Genomic DNA, 22498 nt, shown 5'->3' with positions numbered 1-22498 from the left:
CAGATTATTTGAATATTTGCAGATTTACAGTTCCACCTCAGCATCCAACTGCAGGGCTTGGAACAGATGCTGCAGCTTCAAAGAAGGGAGCAAAAATCCCTAAAAGACAGCGGGATGTTTTGCTAAAATACCACTAATGCTCCCAAGTGAAAGGGAAAAGTTGCAATAGAACAAGTGGATGCAGGTGTGGGTCTGGCACAGAGACCTGGGGGGACGCAGACAACCAGTCCAGAGGCTGGGAGAGGAACCTGACTGATCCCAAACACAGCCAGAGGCATTCCTTGGACATTTGCTCTTGGACTCTCACAGCAGACAAAGGAAGAATTGTGATGAAAAAAAAAGGCGAAAATAAGTAAGTCTTGCCCTTCTGACCTGATTGTTGGAGGAAAAGCAATGCCAGGGGCTGGATTTTGAGCCTCTGTTCTCACTCTCAGTTGTGGCAAGTTGGTGATTAGAAACAGCAGGTTAAAAAGTCTGCAAATCCAAAGTTAAAGGCTCCAAGATCAGCCTCTAGGAAATCAGGGATGCAGGGACGTCCATCTGTACCCCAGCACCTACTGCAGCTCAGTTCTTTACCACAATTTAAGACCTTTTTTTTTTCCATAACTAAAATCCTTCAGTGGGCACCTCCCAGATCTTTCTGATATCACCTCAAAAAACAGCTTTAGTGACCGACAGAAACACACAGTGAAATGGGGTAACAGTCTCTTTAAAGTACACCATAAACTTCTTCCAAAACAGCACAGAATTACCACTCATTGACAGGTTTTTGCTTAAGTGGTCATTTCCTTACAGCCACGCTGATCCCATCAGCCAGGACCGAGGGACCAGTGATGGACCAGTGATGGACCAGTGATGGACCAGTGATGGACCAGTGAGTCCCCAGGGCTGGTCCCACAGTCCATCCCACCCACCAAGATGTAAGAGATTTCCCTCACTTTCAGCAACTTGATGATTTTTGACAGCACAGGAAACAGGCCAATTTAAGGCATTTCTTATTTAGAAAACTCAGATTGTAACAGAAGTGCTGGAATAGTTCCCTGACTCAAGATCATGTGTCCTCTACACCAATAAAGTCCCCTGTACCAGTGCTCACCAGTAGAACAGAAAACAGTCTAGCCAGGGCACAAACTCCTGAAAACAGCTTACAGCTGATAAATATGGAGCAACCCTATGCAGTCTGAGAAAAGAAAAATTCAAGTGCACCACTATTAACTTGGGCGTCTTTTGCCTCCCCAATTCATCGCGTGTTCTGTGCCATTTATCCAGTAATAAAAGCCACGGGGATCTGCACAACTAAGGATTTTTTTTTGCTATGAATTTGCTAGATTCGGTTGAAATTTATGGGCAGTGGAGGATGGCTTTCTATTCCAGAAAAAAAAGGAATAATGAGATTTTTAAGTTAACGGCAGCATGCCAAAAACTGGAGAGTTCCCAGGTTAATTAGCCAGGCTGAGCTAATCACCTAAGAGCACTGGCAGGCAATAGTAGGTGATGGTGAGCAGCCCTGGCTTCGGAACAGGCTCTTTTGAAGAGGCAGAACAGTTTGGAAGTGCTGCTCCTGCCACAGCTCCATTCCCAGCACACCCAGGAGTGAAGAAGAGGCGGAGGAAAAAATAAAAGCAGGAACCGTCTTATTTAACTGTTTTTATGTTGGCAAAATGATTTGTGCCCCGGTATTTCCATAAGAAGTGGGACCATTATTCTCCTGTAGGAACACATTTGGTTTGAGAAGTATCAGTGGGCAGCACGTGAAAATCAAAGGGGATGAATTATTCACAAGCCCCGATCAGAAGTGATCATTATTTCTGATGCTCCAAACTGTGATTAGGATTCAGTGCTCAGCTGTCATTTGCTCCCTGAACGGCCCCAGCCCCGCAGAATTGCACGGCACACGGAGATGACACCCAAGTTTCAGATGTATAATTTTACACACACCTTCTCCCACTCCATCTTGGCCTTAATGGAACCATTAAGAGCCAGTAAAACGGGCGCGTTAACGAACGGCGCTTCCCCGGCGCTCGTAAATGCCGCTCGTTTGACACCCAGTGTCAACACTAATCATGGCCTAAAATTAACACCAAAATTGACTTCAACATTAATTGCACTATCGATGGGAACAGTAATACACACACTGATGCAGTTCCAAATTGACTGCTGGTGGCAGCCGGAGCTGTTGACAACAGGCACCGAGGGGAATGGGGAAGGAGCCGATCCCAGGCTCCCTCCGGGAAGCACAGCAGGCTCTGAGCAGAGGGGAGCCAATGCCAGTGGCAGCTGGTGCTGGGGAGAGGGAGCTTTTCAGGCTTTCTGGCAGGTTCTGTAATTCCTGAAGAAGCAGAGCCAACAGAATCACAGAATATCCTGAGCACAGAGATCATTGATCCAGCTCCCAACAATCCCTGTCCCTGAGACACCCCGGCAATCCCACCCCAACAATCAGACACCCTGTCCCTGAGAGCGTTGTCCAAACATTCCTGGAGCTCTGGCAGCCTTGACCATTCCCATGGGAGCCTATTCAGTGCCCCACCACCCTCTGGGTGGAAGAATCTTTTCCTGATACCCAACCTAAACCTTCCCCTGGCACAGCTCCAGCCATTCCCTCATGTTCTGTCACTGGGCACCAGAGACAAGAGAGGAGATCAGTGTTGGTTTATTCTACTTCAGGTGCTGAGCCTGGGGACTTGAGGCCAGGCATTGTTTTATCTATTTACATCCAAATTTGGAAAGCTGAATGTGGGTATTTACTTGGTGCAGATGTAGCAATTTTGACATTTCATCATTTGAATCTGTTGCCTGGAACCTCAGATCTAGAAGAGCGACTCTCTGCACTTACACTGTGCAATTGAATTTTTACCTGGAGCATGAACCAGCTCCCAGGAAAAGGGCAGGGTGCACATGGTTTGCCAGAAGTATTCCAGCTCCGTGCCTTGACAAGGGTGGAGTGCCAAAACCCAGGATTCCTTCTTGGCTCTGGAAAACGTGTCCCTCAGCAATCCAAGCGTGGTCGTGGCAGCCCAGCCAAACACGCTGGCACGATCTGAGCGATGGGAGGGAACAGCTCCAGGATGAGACGTGACCAAGTGCTCAGGGAAAGGTGTCACAGAATCCCAGAGCCACTGGGGTTGGAAAAGACCTTCAAGATCATCGAGCCCAGCCTGTGACCCATCACCACCTCGTTAACCAGACCAGAGTGCCACATCCAGCCCTTCCTTGGACACCTCCAGGGATGGGGATTCCAAACCTTGCTGGGCAGCCCCTTCCAATGCCTGACCACCCTTTCCATGGAGAAATTCCTCCTGAAGTTACAGATGGGTAAAGGTACATTGCAGAGAGCAACAGACAGCCTTCACCAGGAGCTTTCCTGTGGGTAAGAACATTCCTGTCCACAGTATCCACGTGACCCACATACACCTGTTCAAACATCTGTATGAAAATAGAGAATAAAACTGTGCCACCTCTTCCGTCTCTGTTCCTGGAAGGCTTGGATTTGGAGATTTTAAAACCCTCCAAGAAATCTGCAGCGCTCATTGCTGTTTTAATTCCCTGCGCCTGCCATAAAATGCAGGAACAGGGAGTGACAAAGCAGAACATGCAGCTCAACGATTAAGCTGTGCTTGTATAAAATGCATTAGCTACACCTTTCTGCCTCTGGCAATCCGGAAAGCCACCAGAGCAGCATTCCAGGAGCCCTCTGCCATCCTGAATTTCCCCTGGCCAAACCGTCCCAGCTACCCAGGAAAGGTGCTGGAGCCAAAGCTCCAGCAAACAGCTGCGATTGTGGATTATTTCTGATGCTCGTGCTACTGAGGAGGAAAAACTGTGACATCTAGTGCCAGTGGGGAAAATGACACATTTTCCAGGGGCACCGGGAGAGGGATGAAGGGGAATGTGAGGTGTTGCTGCAGGCCCTCCTTACATCACTTTCTCCTTGTCCTTGGAGATTAGTTGGGTCTTATCAGCAGCTGGTGCTTTCCTGGTGCCAGAGGATCAGGGGAAATTGTAGTCAAAATACATAAAGTGCTACAGAAAAGCATCCAAATGCCTGGCTCAGGACTGACAAGGAATATATTGAGTTCTGCAAGGGGCTGAGGGAATTACCTTTTCACACTGAGATTTCTGCTAATATGCTAATCTGGGGAACAAAGCCCTGGGCTTTGAAGGGGGTGTCACTGTGCTCCAGGTCTGGTCTCCAGCACGGTGATTGAAACAGTAGTGGATGCACTTCTGAACTGCTCTGGGCTCCCCCAATTCCTGACTCTTTCTGAGATTTTCCCATTTCAGCACAGCCCACGGCAGGGGTGGAACAGGATGAGGTTAAGGTCCTTCCAACCTAAACTAGTCTGGGATTCTGTGGCAAAGTGGAAAAAAGAGGTGTCCTCTGGATGGTGAGAGGCTGGGAAAAGGCCCCATTAGGGATGGTGCTGTGCCCCAAGGGCAGGGCAGAGCCAGCAGCACTGCCAAGCCCCTCCCGTAGCCAGAGCTGTCTAGGAATAAAGAGCAACTTGTATTTTCACAGTTCATTAATTCCTTGGCTTCTTTGTCGAGACCACAGCTAATTACTGCAGTGGGGTGGTGGGTGAGGGGAGTGGTCGTGAGCTACTCGGAGAAAAACCTTTTGGATTGGGAAAAGTCTTGAGACCTCAAGATTTTCCTGAAAATATAGATTTTTGCCCAAAATGCTGCTTGCAAACTCTGTGAGGACAGGGAGAAACCCCAGCTTGGAGCTCCTGCCCTGCCCCCGTGTCAGAGCAGGGATTGCAGTTCCGGCTGAACGCGCTGCCCACAAATCTCCTGGATTTTATGCTGGTTTCTCAATTCCTCCCATCAGCTCAAACACTCAGGGCACTCAGCTCAGCTGAATGCTGTAAGAGCAGGAGTGTCTTGAGCCCTTTTCACAAGGAGGAAATGTAACTGTCAGGAAAGCCAAGCCCTGGCTCCGAGCAGCCGATCCCCCGGTGCCGGGGATCCCACTGGACGTGTGGGAATGGCTCTGAGCCTCTGACCCAAAACAAGAACAACAGGAACCTGAATGCACCCAACAACATTTACCACAGACAGAAGTTCCCAACAGATATCTCCTCTCTTCTAAAAGACACAATGGACAATCTCTCCAACAGCTTTGAATTCAGAAAATCAGCAACTTTTGCTAGCAAGAAAGAAAAATAATAATAGAAATCTCACATTGACCTGGGAAGTTCCTATTTCACCTGTCAGTCAGCTCACTGGAACCAGCTCTGCATCTCTGGGGCACAGACTCCACTGTGGAGTTGGAGGGACCTCAAAGCCCATCTAGTGCCACCCCTGCCATAGGAGGGACACTGTCCACCATCCCAGGTTGCTCCAAGCTCCAGTGTCCAACCTGGCCTTGGACATTTCCAGGGGTGGGGAGTCCACAACCTCTACAACCCCTCTGGGCAAGAAGACATTTGATAGATCACATCAGATTAGATTAATTTAAATACCAACACTCCACACACCACAACAGCCATGTAATTTCTTTACAGTCTGAGTACAAAGAAGCCTACCAAGGGTTAAAAAAAAATCTCCTAATTTTTTTTGGTGGTCTTTGGGTACAGAATCTCTTATAATAAGACTATTTGTATTCATACTGGCAGAGTAAACACTACATGTTCATGCCCAGGCAGCTCTGTGCTTGTAATTTCAGCAAGAACACAGCGACGTCCCTGAGGGACTTTGCTATTTCCCCAGCCACCATCCACTCAAACGCTGAATGAGAGCAGGGAAAGAGAGAAAGATGATGGCACAAGGCTCCCCAGCAGCCTCAGCGTGCACTGGGAATGCAGGGAATAGCTAATTCCAGCTTTAATTAGACCAGTTAAAACATTCCTCCTGAAGTCCAGCAGAAGACTAGGCTGCAGTGACCCCACAGTCACCATCAGGGGCAATTTGCAAGCAACCTATTCCAAACCTTCCCCTGACAAGACCCATGCAGGAAATGGTGAGGAAAATCCCTGTTTCCTCTCATCACTACCCTGATGTTTTTGAGGAGAGCCTTTGCAAACTTTAAGTTGCGTATTCAGGAAAATATGGTTCAACAACACCAAGAAAAAATAAATGATACCACCACTTAGAACTGTTCAAATTTAGATTACTGTAGAACATTCACTTACTAGTTCCCACAAAAAAAACCCCCCACACCTTCTAGTGGTTACCTTTATCTGCAGTCATTCCAAAGCTGCAATATTTGCCTTCCTAATGGGAAGACACCCCAGCAAAACCCCACCATGAGAGCACAACCTCCTGCTGCTCGAGCTCCAGGAGTGACTCCACCACTCCCAGCATCAGCTCATTGTCACTCTTGAGTAAATCCTGCTCCAGAGAGTGATGTTCCACACACCCTGATACAAACTGTGTGGGGAGGATGGAAATGGAAGCATAAAATAGTTTTTTCTGTGGTTTGGGGTTTTTTGTAGCAAATGAAAATATTTCTGTTTAGTCTTGTAAAACACATTTTGCTCAAATACAAACCCCAGTTACCTGGAAGAGCTGAATGAGCATTTTTTAATTATGAAGGAAACTCAGCATAGGCACAGGTTTGAAATTGAATCATCATTTACTATGGAAGTTAAAATACCCATTGTAGGGAAGGTATTAATTTTTAATGAAACAAAAATCTCATTTTCAAGAGTGAGATTTCATCTGTGAAAGGCTGAATGAATAGATTTTGTGCCTGGCTGGTAAATTTTCATTACAATTGTCAAACCCAGCCCAAAGCACAACGTCTTGTGGGGCATGGAGAGAGAAGCAGCATGAAAGGAAGTGGCACTTGCCTCATTTCCTCCTGGCAGCCTGTTCATGTGCACGAGCTGGCCCTGGTCATCCAGCACCAGCTCCGTGTAGGTCAGGATGTCCGAGGGCAGTGGCACCGGCGGCAGGAACGCGTGGTCATTCATGGAATTCCACAGCTTGATCAGAGACTGGGGGTGGAAAGAGAAATTCTCCTTAAGAACATCACCTGCCAGCATTTATATCCAATCCACTCCAGTGTGGTATTCCCAACAGAATTTGGGATTATTCCCAAATTATTCCTGTCCCAACAGGACACCCCAAAATATCCCTCCTGCCAGCGTGACTGACAGTGTTCCTGGGATATCACCTGCTTTGGGATTTGAATCACATAACAGTTTCCCCCCAAAGTGAAATTTGAATGATGTGGTGCAGGATAGAACCCAGCACATCAGAAACACCATCTAGGAAAGGCAGATGATGAGGGGGGAAAACAAAGAAACAGCAACAAGTAAGGGAAGGTGGTTTATGGTTCAGCTTCTACTGTTTGACTCATTAACAGAACTCCAGCAGCAGTTTATCCTAATTTCATTCAAAGCAGACCTCAATCCATAGCTGATAATCCCTGGGGACTGCTGGAGTTGCTCCAGGCCCCTGGCTCCTCTGACAATCAGGATGGCAAAGAGAAGGGCAACAAGAAGAGCCCAAAGAACACTCACCTGCCGGAACATCTCAGGAATGTCATAGACATAGGATGTCCCTAAAGTCTGTGCCTGGAACCTCTTGGACTGCAGCAGGTCTTTGGTCACATAGGGGGTGTTGATCAGCATCCCGTGGAGTGGTCCCTGCTTATCTCCATATGCCTGGAACATGATCTGCAGGACAGACAGAGTCCTGGTTAATCCACAGGCTCTGCACACTGCGCTGATCCAGCTCTTACCACAAGTCCCCAGGCTACTCCAGCCCGACTGTCCGAGCTCCCTGCCAGGCTGCTGATGCTGGCACAGCCCCGTGGTGCTCCATCACACACTGCTGCCCCTGGAGACACCTCAATGCTGGCACAGCCCCGTGGTGCTCCATCACACACTGCTGCTCCTGGAGACACCTCAATGCTGGCACAGCCCCGTGCTCCATCACACACTGCTGCTCCTGGAGACACCTCGATGCTGGCACAGCCCCGTGCTGCTCCATCACACACTGCTGCTCCTGGAGACACCTCAATGCTGGGATAGCCCCGTGGTGCTCCATCACACACTGCTGCCCCTGGAGACACCTCAATGCTGGCACAGCCCCGTGCTCCATCACACACTGCTGCCCCTGGAGACACCTCAATGCTGGCACAGCCCCGTGCTGCTCCATCACACACTGCTGCCCCTGGAGACACCTCGATGCTGGCACAGCCCGGTGCTCCATCACACACTGCTGCCCTTTGGAGACACCTCGGTGCTGGCACAGCCCCGTGCTCCATCACACACTGCTGCTCCTGGAGACACCTCGATGCTGGCACAGCCCCGTGGTGTTCCATCACACACTGCTGCCCTTTGGAGACACCTCGATGCCGGCACAGCCCGGTGCTCCATCACACACTGCTGCCCTTTGGAGACACCTCAATGCTGGGATAGCCCCGTGGTGCTCCATCACACACTGCTGCCCTTTGGAGACACCTCGATGCCGGCACAGCCCGGTGCTCCATCACACACTGCTGCCCTTTGGAGACACCTCGATGCCGGCACAGTCCGGTGCTCCATCACACACTGCTGCCCCTGGAGACACCTCGATGCCGGCACAGCCCTGTGCTCCATCACACACTGCTGCCCCTGGAGACACCTCAATGCTGGCACAGCCCTGTGCTCCATCACACACTGCTGCTCCTGGAGACACCTCAATGCTGGCACAGCCCCGTGGTGCTCCATCACACACTGCTGCCCTTCGGAGACACCTCGATGCTGGCACAGCCCCGTGGTGCTCCATCACACACTGCTGCTGCTGGAGACACCTCAATGCTGGCACAGCCCTGTGCTCCATCACACACTGCTGCCCTTCGGAGACACCTCGATGCTGGCACAGCCCCGTGGTGCTCCATCACACACTGCTGCCCTTTGGAGACACCTCAATGCTGGCACAGCCCTGTGCTCCATCACACACTGCTGCCCTTCGGAGACACCTCGGTGCTGGGATAGCCCCGTGGTGCTCCATCACACCCTGCTGCCCCTGGAGACACCTCGATGCTGGCACAGCCCCGTGCTGCTCCATCACACACTGCTGCCCCTGGAGACACCTCAATGCTGGGATAGCCCCGTGGTGCTCCATCACACACTGCTGCCCCTGGAGACACCTCAATGCTGGCACAGCCCCGTGGTGCTCCATCACACACTGCTGCCCTTTGGAGACACCTCAATGCTGGCACAGCCCCGTGCTGCTCCATCACACACTGCTGCTCCTGGAGACACCTCAATGCTGGCACAGCCCCGTGGTGCTCCATCACACACTGCTGCTCCTGGAGACACCTCAATGCTGGCACAGCCCCGTGCTGCTCCATCACACACTGCTGCCCCTGGAGACACCTCGGGCCTGTCACTGCGCCATCCTGGCAGCCCTGCCTGGCTGCCCACCACAGCAGAGCAGGGAGTGCACAGAGCCACGGCCCCCACACAAACCCCTGCCCGAGATGAGCTCCTGCTCCCCAGCAGCTGCCCTGACGGATGGTGATAGCTGGGAGCAGCCTGGAGAACTCCGTTATTTATGGAGTGGGATCCGCGGCTCCGCCGGCTGCGCCCGCGAGCCGGGTCAAGACTTGCATATGTCATTGGGCTTGAAGTTTTGATATTGTAAGTTGAAAAGATTTTCCCAGAGTAGCAACATGAATTATCAACTGCTGCGCTTCACGGCGCTATATATTCCAGGCAGGCAGGACTTGGAAGGGAAGCTTTTCGATGGAGGAGGAACAGGAGAAGATAAAAACGGGATAAAAATGCCCTAAACAGCCCAAACACTGCTTAACAGGGACACACCTGGCAGGAGGGACATGATTAGGATGTGTTTAACAGAATTTATCTCATTGAAGATGAATTAACTGAAGAATTCCACAAAATTCAGTACAGCCTATTTTTGTTTTTAGATAAAAACAGCCGCTTATGCTCTCTTCAGTCTGCACCAACACTGATTTGGGAAGCAGCTTCTTTAATGGGAGAATCATTTGTTCAGGGTAACAAGTGTTTGTGACAATGCCTGTCTTGAGATCTGTCAGGATCTGCACTTGGGGCCCAATTCTCCTTAAATCTCTGGAAAGCTCCACAGCAGCTCTGTAGGGAACTGGAGAAGTCTGTGCTGAGCATCACTACTTATCACTACTGGGAAACAAGAGATCAGGGTCATTCTCTCACCATGAAGCCATTTTCCCATTCTTCAGCAGTCAGAAAGTACATAGCACATCAGTAATATCTGAATTTTTAAAAAAGATTTCTCTAAGTTTAAAAGAATCCTCTGAAAACACAGGACAAAATCCATGGATCTGAACTCATCCTATAAACCTCCATCATGAGGGGGACGTTTCCTAAAAATATCAGTATGGTTTTTTACTAGAACCTGGTTTAATATTCTGGAAAACAAATCAAATTTAATACTGGAAAAGTTGCTAAAGCCATACACACACAAGCCCATTCCCCAAGCTTTAAAAAATGAAGTCCATCAGTTCAGAGTTCACTCGTGACCTTCACAAGTGACTGACCCAACTCAAGGGTTAAACTCAGCTGCTGGAGATTATTAAAATGTTCTTTTCTTTCCTCATCCCCCCTCAAAGGCAGGAACGAGGTAAAACACACTGACACTATCTGTTCTGGGATCTCAGAGCTGGATGGACTCCACGGGCAGCAGCTCGCTGGAAAAATTAAATGGAAAAGGGGGAGAAAAGGTGACTCAGCACTTTGTGTTCTACATTCACAGTGCCCAAATGATTTATTCTGCTGCTTCTCCTGCCTGGCAGAGAGATGATTACAGAGGGAGATGTAAACATTTCTCTATTTAAATATTTTCCATGCATCCCATGCTCCATGGATTTTAGCATATGTAGGTATTTCAGTTAACCACACTGTTCCTGCGCCATGAAAAACAGAAATACCACAACAGCCACAACCATTACAAAAGAGCCCATTACCCCTCATAAAAATGATATAAAAGCACCTTCCATAATTTTACATCATCCTACCCAAGTCATTCCCTATATCTTTAGGATTTAAAGGACAAGTTCACAGATTTTTTTCTATCTACTCAGGGGAATGTATAATTAATAATATTTTTTATTACAGCCTACAGGATGAGTATCAGCAGTGATTCCTTTTCTAGTACTTTTTTGAGCACTCCGAGGAAAACTTTTTGGGAAAACAGCTGCCCAAATGACTGAGGGCACGTACAAAACAACCAGAAGACTTGATTGACTTAATTGATCACATTTTCACATCTGCTGCTGCAAGTTTATCTTTACATTCTCCTTGCTTTGGCTAAGTTGAACGGCAATTTTGTGTTACACTGAAATGTATTATGGGGCTTGGAGCAACCTGCTCTAGGGGAAGGTCTCCATGCCCATGGCAGGGGGTTGGAATGGGATGAGCTTTTCCAACCCAAACCATTCTGTGATTACCTGGAAACACCACAAAGCACAGAGGAGCTCCATCAGGTAAAACGTGTCCCCTTCCCAGTTTTGTCACCCAAGCCCGGATCCATAGGGACATACCTGTCCCGTTCTGGAGTCTGTCATCTCCTTGTACAGGCTGATGTCCAGGTAGTATCCCGACTCGTTGGTGAGGAAGAGGCGGATGGGAATCGCCTTCCCCGTGGGAGTCAGGCGGATGTTGATCTTCAGCTCGGCCTGGAGGACACGGAGCTTCCAGAGGCGGCTCCCGTAGCGCATCACCATGGACCGCACCGACTCCTCGATCTGCAGCGTGGGAAAAGGGGTCCCTCAGCAGGCCCTGGGCAGCCTGGTCTGTGGGGGGTGTCCCTGCCCATGCCAGGGGTGCAATGAGTTGGGCTTTAAGGTCTTTCCAACCCAAACCATTCTGGGATTCTTTCTGGATCCCACCGCTCCAAGGCGACGAAGCAGCGTCACACATCAGCACAAGCCCAGGGCAGTTACAGGACCTCGGTGACCTGTCCCTCCTCATCCTAAGCCTTGAGACAGGCAGGAATTCCACCTGGGGACTACTGATGTAGTGGGACAGTGCTGGATTCACATCCCTGTTTCCTCATGGCACATGGAATCACAGAATCCGTAAGTTGGAAAAGACCTTGACGATCATCACGTCCAACCACCCCACCCCAGCACAGGGACCCCCTGCCTCCCCTCCACAGGCATCTCTCACACCTGGGAGCTACAGAATCCAGGGAAGCCAAACCCTTGGCAAGCAGTTCTGTAGCCCTTGTATGCACAATAATCACATTTCCCTGCCTGCACGGAGCTTTAAATCAACAAAGCAATTACCACTTGGAGCTGGGCCTTCTGCTCTTCTATTAAACTTTATAAAATACTACTGTGGGCAAAGCGCATATTAAAAGAAGGCAATTTATAGGCTGGCTTAAACATTTTTCCCAAAAAAGGCCTCTTTTGCACAGCAGCTCAAGGAAAAGTCATGGTATGTATCTGAGGGCAGCTCAACTTCCAGGGATGAATGTTCCAGCTTCTTCTGAATTTCCTGGGAACCAACGGCTCTGGACACGCCAGGAAAGGTTCATTCAAGAGCGACTTAAGCCACCAAGTTTTAATCATGATTTAAAAGTCAGCAAGCAAGAGAGAGTTATTTTGATACCCAATTCATCTTTTTAAACTTTCAGTTGTTCTCCTCAGGAAAGGTCAGCTCTCATCTTTGGGTACCCATGAACTGAATGCTGATTTCCAGCTAAATTCAGCCTGGACTTGGGACTTGCTTTGTGGTGATTGTGCTAACCACAAACATCCTTTATGCCTGAACACTTTCATTTGTGCATCTACAAAGCCTAATGTTCATTTATTTATAACGTTGATCTCTGTGGTTTTGTATCAGAGACTGAAAATGAGGCACTTTTGTAGCTGAATTTACAGATTCCTTTTAAGCTCCTAATTTATCTCATGTTTTATATGGATGGAATCTGGACTTCTGTAATAAACAGAGGGGCATTTACATCTGCTTCCTTATTAAAACTGTTTATCTCAAACACACAATGAAAAAATAGGTTTAGTTTCAAACACAAAACACATTCCTAATCATTGTCCCTCAGTTTACACAGAGGAGCTGAGCTGCACAACAAAATGGCTTTAAACTGCCAGAGGGCTGGGTTAGATGGGATATTGGGAAGGAATTGCTCCCTGTGGGGGTGGGGAGGCCCTGGCACAGGTCACCCAGAGAAGCTGTGGCTGCCCCTGGATCCCTGGAAATGTCCAAGGCCAGGTTGAACGGGGCTTGGAGCAGCCTGGAATAGGGGAAGGTGTCAGGGTTGGAATAGGATGAGCTTTAAAGTCCCTTCCACCCCAAACCATTCCATGATTCTGTGATTCTATAAACAAAGATCATTTAGTTCTGACAAGTGAAGCCCTGGAAAGACAACCAGCCCCGAGCTGGGAGGAGCTCCCACCTTGGAGGGGTCCATGATGACGGTGGGCACGAAGTTGAGGAAGATGTGGTTGCAGTCCGTGCGCACGTTGGTGTTGTTGAAGGCCACCTCCAGCTCATCCATGGCCTCCAGCAGCAAACGCTCTCCCTCGTTTTGCAGATACTCAAAGGAGGCTTCCTGCCAGAGATTGCCAACAAACCATTCACTTTTTACTCACAAATCACAGCCCAGAAATGCAAGGTTTGGAAAACTGCAGAAGGACGTGACGGAGAAAACAGAACCCATCGGTGTCACAGGATGTGCAGCCCTGGAGCAGATCCATCCCCAGCATAGAGCCAGTGCTCCCAGTGCCTGGATCCCACACCTGGCTGCCTCATGCCCTCCTTTAGTTCAGAGTAAATCTGACACCAGACAGGGCAAGCCACTGTTGCCTCAAAATCTCAGGATTTCTGACTCTTCTCTTGGGCCCCTGAAAAAATCTCCGTGGAGCATGGGAATACCAGGATGTCAAAGGGATGGTTCTGCAGAGCAGCACCAGCAAGGAGAGGGCATAACCCCCAGCACTGCATACAGGGAATGGTCAGTTTTGGACCCTGCAGGTCCCTAGGCTGACTCTGGGTTTCATGCACCACCTTGGAAAGGGACAAACTCACCTTGGTCACCAGGTCCGAGTGCCGAATGATGGCCCTGACGAAGAACCTGTAGTCTGTCACCTCTGTGCCCACCTCCACCTTGGCTGCCCCCAGGTACAGGTGCATTTTGTGGTTGGCACAGGGGATGGCCGTGAGGTCGAAGTTCCTCATGCGGTTCAGCTCCAGCTGGAACGCCAGGGCCGGCTCCAGGTGCCGGTAAATCCGGTCCTCCTCGAACTGCGGCGGCCACGGACACAGCAAAGGGTGGGGAAAGAGTGGATTGAAAAGGTGAAACACTGAGGGTAAGAACTCGACAACACCCCTTTTGAAATTCCATATTTAATTCAAACCCAAGAAATTCAAATAATCCAACCCAGACTTCTCACGCAGTCACTGGCACTGGGAGCTGTGAGATTGCTGAAGTGCTGAGAGCACAACACAAATTGCAGGACAGAAAGTTCTCAAACTAATCCCCCTCAAAAATCCCTCTTTTCCACAGAAACCAGAAGGTTTTGTCCTGATTCTGTGTAGTGAATCACTGCCCTGCTTCCAAGGAGCCGCTGCATGAAAGAAGGATAAAGCCAACACTTGGAGAAAAGTATCAAGAATATCCAACTCACCTTATCCCGGGCACGGAATGTGAAGAACTTTGGAAATTCCCTCTGTTTGAAAATAAAAACAACAGTGTTAGTCCTCCCAAAGCAAGCACTGATGTCCCCGGAGTGCCCTCAGGCTGCTCCTGGGGCAGCACCACAGCACAGGAAGTGACAGAAGTTATTCCCAGCTACTTTTGCAACATTACAAAGGTGGTGGAAAATCAAGTCACCCTCAAGAAGACAGCAGAGGCAGCTTAAACCTGCCTTCACTAATGCAACAGAGGCTACTTGATTTGCTTTAGATTATTATTGTCAGTTATTAACAGACAACAACATGGAGGTGCCCAGAGAGAAGTGGGAAACTTTTTCTAGTTCTGTTATGATTAAGTTTCCTGTGGAAATGTTTGGAGTGATGTGAACACTCGGTTATGGATGCAGATGTACACAGAACAACGATTTTATTCTGCAGCTCTCTTCATACCATTACTGCCAGAAATACTCTCTTCCCAAGGAAAAATGGGAGTCGTAATCAAATAACTTTATTCTCCTCCATGGAGCAGCAAAAACATTACAGAAGTCCCCCAAATACCACTCAGTTTCTCCAGTTTTCTGTTGCACAGATAAAACCCTGGCAGAGCCTTGAGAGTTTTCTGAAATATTGTACAAGTCTTTGAGGAAGAGAGAAAGCCTAGACAGCATCCTGCCCCTCCAGTTCCATCCAGGCAAACCCATCCACTCCTCTGGAATTACACTTTTACTGGGCAGAGGAGCTTTGGTCAGTGCTTTGCACCCCATGAGAACAGCAGCTGCCCGTGCTGAAGGTGACCTGAAGGGACACACACAACTGGCCAGAACTGTCTTAGTAAGCAAAAACCAAGGAACCTGACCTGGAGTCACTGAATTTCTGGCTCACGTTCCATTATCCATGAAAAATGAATAACCCCAGTGGGAGTCGGTGTGACAGCCAGTGATTGTATATAAGCCACCACTGAGCAACACAGATTTTAGGGCTAAAAGTACTATTCTAGTCAGTCATCTTCCATCCCTCCTAAGTAAAACAGTCCCCAAACCTCACCTGATGACTCTCAGTTGAGCAAAATAACTTGAGTTTGCCTGGAATCTCTTCAAAAATAACCAGTGGTACAAGAAATGCTGCCTGGAAATTCAGGCTCACCCGAAACGCTCATTGTCTGGGAGCATCATCTAAGAAACAACCTCATGTTTCCTCACTTCTCCCAATCCCTCCTACCTGTCCTCCTCTGCGTGCTGCCAGCTTCTCCCACCATCTCCACGCTCATTCCTTCACTAATGGAATTGCTTCCAAGGCATCTCACTGGTGTGGTGGGCAAATATCGTAATTAGATGTGCACACACACAAAAATCCTCAGTGCTCTGGTACCAAAATCCAAAAGAGTGCTCCATTTCCTAGGCGGAAGAATTATACCCCTGCTGTGTTCTAATCAACCAACCATCATCAAGACAATCAAAATAATTTGCCTAAATTAGCCAATCAAGACACCCTGCAAACCGCAGAATGCGAAAAGCTACACCAGAAATCATCATAGTTGATTATTATACTAATAATCACGTTAAAAACCTAATGAGATGAGGAAATTGGAAGCTTGCTGGAGCAACTCTCTATTACCTCAACATGCTGGGAACTAATTATATAGACTGTAATTAAAACAAAAACAAACCCAAGCCCAGGCCCTGGCTAAGTTAATAGTTGGTCCAGTAATGAAGGGCTGGGATAGGAGACAGTAATAAAGAGTGACAGAGCAGCTCTCAGAGGTGCTCCACAAACTTCACAGCCAGATGACACACCACACTGAGGGGCCAGGGAGAGCTGGGGGATGATTCCTTCTGTTCTGTGCCTCCTTCCTGACCTCTGACACATCCTACAGCACTTACTCAGCAACTCTGGTTTTTCAATCCCCCAACACCCACTCCATTCTCTAAAACTTCCTGTTTTAAATCTAAAGTCTAGATTTTCTTGCTGAAGGTCCCAAAAACCTCTCCACAGAATCCAGCTTCTTACCTAAGCCATTGACTGACACCTCTGTACCTGTACTGTGAGCAACAATTCCTACGTGGTGACTCCCACGCAGGTTCAAACACTATTTTTGCTGATTTGTAAACTAGCTTTCCCTTCATAAACCTTCCTAGACCAGCTGTGTTGAGCACAGGATGAATTTCTTGCACTTCAAAGGCTCCTAATAACTTCCAGCACTAAAAAGTAGATACCCAAGAGATAAAAACCTGGTTTATGTCTTACAGTGCCACCTAAACCAGCCCTCAGTGATGCCCAAGCCCTGGGGAAGGGAGTAATTCTCAGCAGTAACAGCATCAAACATTTCTCACATCACAAAACCACTCTGCAAAATTTAACAAGTCCCTTCAGTGACTGCTCCAAGTTATTTTAAGATCAGTAAGAAGCCAAAAGAAATCACCACGCTACATGAGAAATACAAAGGTTTCACTGATAATTGCACTTCAGAACAGAAGACAACACTGAAACACACAGAATTTTTATTAGTGTGGCTTCCTGAGCTCAGCCAGGTAACGAGAGAGACTCAGAACCTCAGGGGCCCCTCTGAATGCCACGGGCCCAGCCTGGGTTTGCAGTCAGATGTTCAAATAAATACTTCAACACTTCACTTTGATGCCAGTGTGAGCATTCAATGCCTGCCTGAGATCCAAATGAGAAGCCCAGAGCCCCCTGTGTGTCTCCTGGCCTCACGTCAGGAATGCCACCGTGTTCCAGGCCCTTTTTACTTACATGGAATCTCTGATCCACCTCATAGTTGACCTGTTTCCTGAAGTCCTTACAAACGAAACATACACATATAGGAAGAAAAAAAAAGCAGAAGACAGCTAGCAATTAGGATTAAAAATCAAAAATCAATTAATTCAAGAATACAAGAGGTGTCAAGATTGTTTACAATTGTAAATTAATTTTCTTATGCGAATTTATGAAAACCATCTCAAATTTTAGAGGACAAAAAACAGTGAAGAGAGAACGAAATACAGTAAATACAGCATTTAATTTGAGGGAAAAAACATGTCAGATGCCAATGGTATAATGAGCTAAAAACCAAAGCGTTCTGAGCATCAGGAGAGATGTTGAAATACCTTTTGTGCTACAAGGAAAGTCAGCCTCCGAATACCGTGTTCAATCAGGACTGATTTCTGTAAGAACAAGGATGGAAACAGGTGACTGGACTGGCAGAAACAGAACAGACTAAAAACATGTTGAAGTCCTCTGTGAAATGAAAAAACTCTGCAGATCCTTCTGCCTCTGAGTTGCTGCTCCACTTCAACCTCCTCGGAGCGAGGATTTCCCACCTGACGCTCCTTTAGCAGCATAAATACCCCAATCCCTTACACCTGAGCAGGTAAAGAGCTAAATCACAGGAACAGCAAGTTCCAGCTGAGCCTGGCTAAGCAGGAATGCACAGGAGTCACACCCAAATCCTGCAGGAAATATCCTTGTTCATTTGCCAAGATTGCTTTCTGAAGGGAGCACAGCATAGATGTGGTAAGGTCACAGAAAATGAGTTTTAAAGGAACCAACCCACAGAAGCATGTAGCCCATACTAGCTCATGGATAACCCAGTCCAAAGGACACATCCAGGCTCCCAGCCTGGAGAAGGCTTTGGGGGGGGCCTCACTATCACCTTCTAGTACTTTAATGGCATTAAAATAGAAGGGAGAGGGACATGAAAGGAATTAGATGGACAAGAGTTAGATGGGATGTCAGGTAGGGCCTTAAGGTCCCTTCCAACCCAAACCATCCTGAGAGTCCAAGACTCTATGTTGCAAAGGTGATACAGGGCAGGTGTCAGTTATTTTTTTCAAACAGATCAGAGAATATCCATTCTCACTGCTTCTCCCTCAAATTTCCCTAAGCCCCCTCTCACAGGAGTGCTGCCATCAGTATTTGCCACACCACTGATCCTTTGAAGTGGTAAGATCTTGTAATTCTCCTCTTCTTAAAACTTTTTTCCTTCCTCCTCCCTTTTCCAATTTAAAAGCAAAGAACACAAAAAGGAACAACAGCTCAGCTCAAGCAGGAGCAAACCAGCCCCTCTCGGCACAGACTGTGATGTTTCACTAAGGTTAAGCCCTTTGAAAATGAGCAGCAGTGACTATATTCATGGCAAGAGGAAGGAAATAACTTTAATAATGCCGTGATTTAAAAAGCAAAAATTGTTATTGCTTTTAAAATTCCACAAGTGGCAGACAATAACAGCAGAGCAACAGGATTCTGATTACATGGTAATAATGTGGGTCTCCCAGCAAGGCCACAGCTATTACAGAGCGATTAGCCATCAGCACCTGGAGAAACTCCATTTCCACTGACTGCCTCAATCTCCTCCACAAGTCATTTACAAGTATATGATCCTAATTTCTATTAAAAAAACCACACACAACATGCTGGGACTGGAAGATTATTTGGACAATTTGGATCAACCTATTTGATAGTTTAATGTGGTTTGGGATTTTTTTTTTTTTTATATTTTATTTCTTTCCTTTTATCCCCTCCCATAAAATGCCTGGAGCATGATCAAGCAGATGAAAAGCAGAACTAGTTTTAATTCTTAGATTTGATTGTTTTCCTTGTTTAAAGAGACAGAAAGCTGCTGAAGCCACATGGATGCCATTCCCATTTTGGAACCCCTGATTTCTGCAGGACTTCTTCCCACCTTCCACACTGAGAAGTTGGAGGTGCTCCCCCAGTGCTCCCATAACCAGTGCAGTACCAGGAATCCCAGTTCCTGGTGGGATATTCAGCTCCACAAGCTGCTGGAGTTCTTCACACCACCAGAAAAGCAGGTGCAAGGCAGAGCCCAGACTGGACACAAGGAGTCTGTTGCCAACCCAGGCTGTCTCACAGCTGAGCCAGCACCAACATTTGGGACTCTGAAGTGTATCCCACACTTAGGAAGGAGCAACAGAACATGCCAAATAACTCCACCTCGTGCCAGGAATATCGTATAAGGTGGAGGCTTCAGCATACAAACAAGGACAATACATTTTAATGGCATTAAGACCATGGTGATACACAAATACAGGACATTTTAATGTCATTTTCCATGGCTCTGTTACTCATACGTTAACTTTACCACCAGGGAAAGGGATAGAACACATTTTTCAGAGCATCTGGAGACAGCTACTGAAGATGGACCAGATGTGTTTAAAACCTTCCAACTCTTTCATCTCATCAAAACTTAAAGGGAAGAAGTCCTGACCTGACAGATTAGAAGGAGAAACAATGACCTGCTGGCTTCAGAGAGGTGCAGCTACATCCAGTCAAAGAAATGGGAAAGCTTGAGGTGGGATAAATTAAGGATGTAACTGTTACATCTGTTTGTTTTGAAATCAAACAAAAACCCCCAAACCTAAGGAACAAACAGACTTTTCCCAACCTGTCCTGCACAACCCCAGAGACCCAGAGGGGGGATGCAGAGAGCTCACCTTGCTCTGGGTGAACTCCCTGAACATGGCAGCCAGGCTGTCGTCATCGACGTCGCTGTCGGTTTTGATGGCCACGTTGAGGATGTGGATGGGCTCCTCCCGGGCACTCTGCAAGGACAATATTCCCCACAGTTAAACAGGTAACAACTCCTGCCAGTCCTCAGAACAGGCTCCCTAAATCCAGCTTTAAAGCAGAGATGCCCTGGGGGAAATGACCTCAGCGGAGCACCAGGGAAAACTGTGAGGGAAATCCAGCCTCAGAAATCTGCAATTTCCCAGAAGTCAATGTCCACAAACATCAAACAGGAGCTTCCTTTGGAGAATCCAACTCTGAGGACCAGACAAGGTCAGAGCCTCTCTTTACCAGGTGCAGCACAAGGACAGCAGAGGACTTTGGCATCAAGAAAAGTAATTAAGTTAATCACACTCAAAGTGTAGGGGCAAAACAGTGTGAGTTTTGATATCCACAACAACATTAAATAATGGGGAAACATCAATTACATTAGAGCTCCAAGCAATTACAAATTCAGCCTTTAGGAGCCTGTGTTTAACTGGGAAAAAGTGAGTCTGGACAGGAAATTACCTTGGTGAGGTGAGGGGGATGTAAAGAGAGGGATCTGAGGACTTCAAGGTTGACAGTAATATTCTGTAAAAGGCTACAGTGCTTACACACATCAGGATCAAGGGATCAGTGGAAAACAAAGCCCTGTTCTGGACACAGACTATATTCCAGCAGAGCTTCTCACTCTTGTGGAGCAGCTACCTGTCTCTCTAAGGGAAACTAAGACCTCTACCCCTACGGATTAGGGACCACCCACTTCCTCTGCACCTGTTCTCCACATCACTGCAAAAACTGAGCAGCTCCACTCAGCTTTTCCTCCTAAAAACAGTTCCAAGAGGTCGAACAGAGGGAAGAATCAGGATTTAAGGTGACTGGGAAGGGTGTAAGAGAGGAAACACAGCAAGTCAGACATAGGACTAAGGTGGGTGAAGGTGCAGCTCAACATCCTGGTGCACAGTGCAGGTCTGGAGACTTAACAGCAGGTTTAAACTCTCAGTTACGCTGCTGTGGATGCAGTAATTCTGCTGGTGCTGAAAGCCATAAAATAAATTTACATGGAGAGCAAGAGGCTGAGCCGTAGCTTCAGACCAGAGCTGGAAAGCGGACGCCTACGCCGAGTCACCTGCTGTGGAACAAGCAAGCAAATCACAGCCATAAATACACAAAGCTCCTAACTCCTGCCTCCAGCACTCCAGCCAGGGAGGAGCATCCAGCTTCAGCCCTGCTTCCAGCCTGAGAGCACCTTCCAGAAAAAACCCACCCTACCTTGTCTTCATCATAGAGGGAAGCGTGGCCGGCCTCAGGGAACGTCGGGCTCTGCGGGGGAGAGTCACAGAAGCATCCCATGACTTCATCAAAGATCCTGGAATACACCAGGGAGGGACCAGTCACCACCACACTGCTGCCAGCACATGGAGCACCCCAGCACCGAACCCACCAGTCCTGGGAGGAAAGGGCTCCTTCCCTTGCTGGGCTCAAAGATCAGGAGGCAAATCCTCAAACCAGAGTCTGGATCGTCCAACATTTGTCAGAGACCTCCTGGGTGCAGGCTGAGGGCTCTGCTGGGCGTTTGCCCACCCCAAAAGGTTGGAAGCACAATGAACTCCCCACACACACATCCACAGAGCGTTAGGAGCAATCAGCACGTTCCCAAATGGTCCTCAGCCAGCAGGAATCCGGGAGGCTGATCCCTCTGGCTGCAAATGGCTCCTACAGCAGCCGGAGACTGCAGTTAGCCCAAGGAGACACACACACACAGGGATCCAAGCAGGGACACACACTCAGGACCAGTCTAAACCTGACTCTAGACCTGGCAAAGCCTTTGGCCAGCTCTGTCAGGGCCCAGGTGGGGAGGTGGCCACAGAAGCAACCCCGAGCCTGCCCACACACCTGACGAAGTCCTCGAAGGTGCGGAAGGAGACCATGCCGCCCATCCGCTGGCAGGGAGGGGTGAAGGAGTTGTCCAGCAGCACGTCACTGACGCTGGCCACGTGCACCATCCCATAGTGATTGAGGTTGGAGGAGAAGGACATTCTAGACAGCAAGTCAACAAGAGCCCAGTCAGTAGGGACAGGGGAGGGAGGACAGCACCTGGAGCAGGTTTGGGCACGTGTTCTGACCAGCTGGAGCGTGGCTGTGCATCCAACAGAAATGCTGGATTTCTCAGCCTTCTCCAGAGCCCCTGCCACGCCTCTGGTGCCACTAATGCCCTTATGTCTCAATGTACAGGAACACTCAGAGTTAGCAAATAACGTTACAATCCCTTAAAACAGGTACTTCTTGACATGGCAGGAGAATTCTCACTATGCAAAGCTGAACTTATTTTTCCTCCTGTCTTTATGTTTTGCTTTACAAGTGGAATATGATTCAAACAGCACCAGTTCTAAGGTTTGACACTT

General features: G+C 48.2%; 1 protein-coding gene across 8 annotated transcripts in view; it reads right to left on the bottom strand.

Annotated features, from left to right (window-relative positions):
• The window catches only part of ACACA (acetyl-CoA carboxylase alpha), a 103410-nt gene that overhangs the window by 35341 nt on the left and 45571 nt on the right, over positions 1-22498 (bottom strand). For 6 of the 8 annotated variants that reach the window (XM_032130232.1, XM_032130233.1, XM_032130231.1 and 3 more), the window contains 11 exons: positions 21990-22133; positions 21366-21462; positions 20039-20146; positions 17693-17749; positions 17340-17384; positions 14585-14626; positions 13986-14201; positions 13354-13509; positions 11480-11683; positions 7470-7625; positions 6795-6941 (listed from right to left, as the gene is read on the bottom strand). In XM_032130232.1, coding sequence (XP_031986123.1) covers positions 6795-6941; positions 7470-7625; positions 11480-11683; positions 13354-13509; positions 13986-14201; positions 14585-14626; positions 17340-17384; positions 17693-17749; positions 20039-20146; positions 21366-21462; positions 21990-22133 — 1372 coding nt within the window. The remainder of the gene's footprint in view (positions 1-6794; positions 6942-7469; positions 7626-11479; positions 11684-13353; positions 13510-13985; positions 14202-14584; positions 14627-17339; positions 17385-17692; positions 17750-20038; positions 20147-21365; positions 21463-21989; positions 22134-22498) is intronic. The other 2 variants (XM_032130228.1, XM_032130229.1) reach the window with 1 other exon arrangement.

Source organism: Corvus moneduloides, chromosome 20, assembly GCF_009650955.1.
Source record: "Corvus moneduloides isolate bCorMon1 chromosome 20, bCorMon1.pri, whole genome shotgun sequence".
Classification (NCBI taxonomy): Eukaryota; Metazoa; Chordata; class Aves; order Passeriformes; family Corvidae; genus Corvus; species Corvus moneduloides.
The sequence above is the reverse complement of the archived record's forward strand: the minus strand, read 5'-3'. Positions and strand labels throughout refer to the sequence as shown.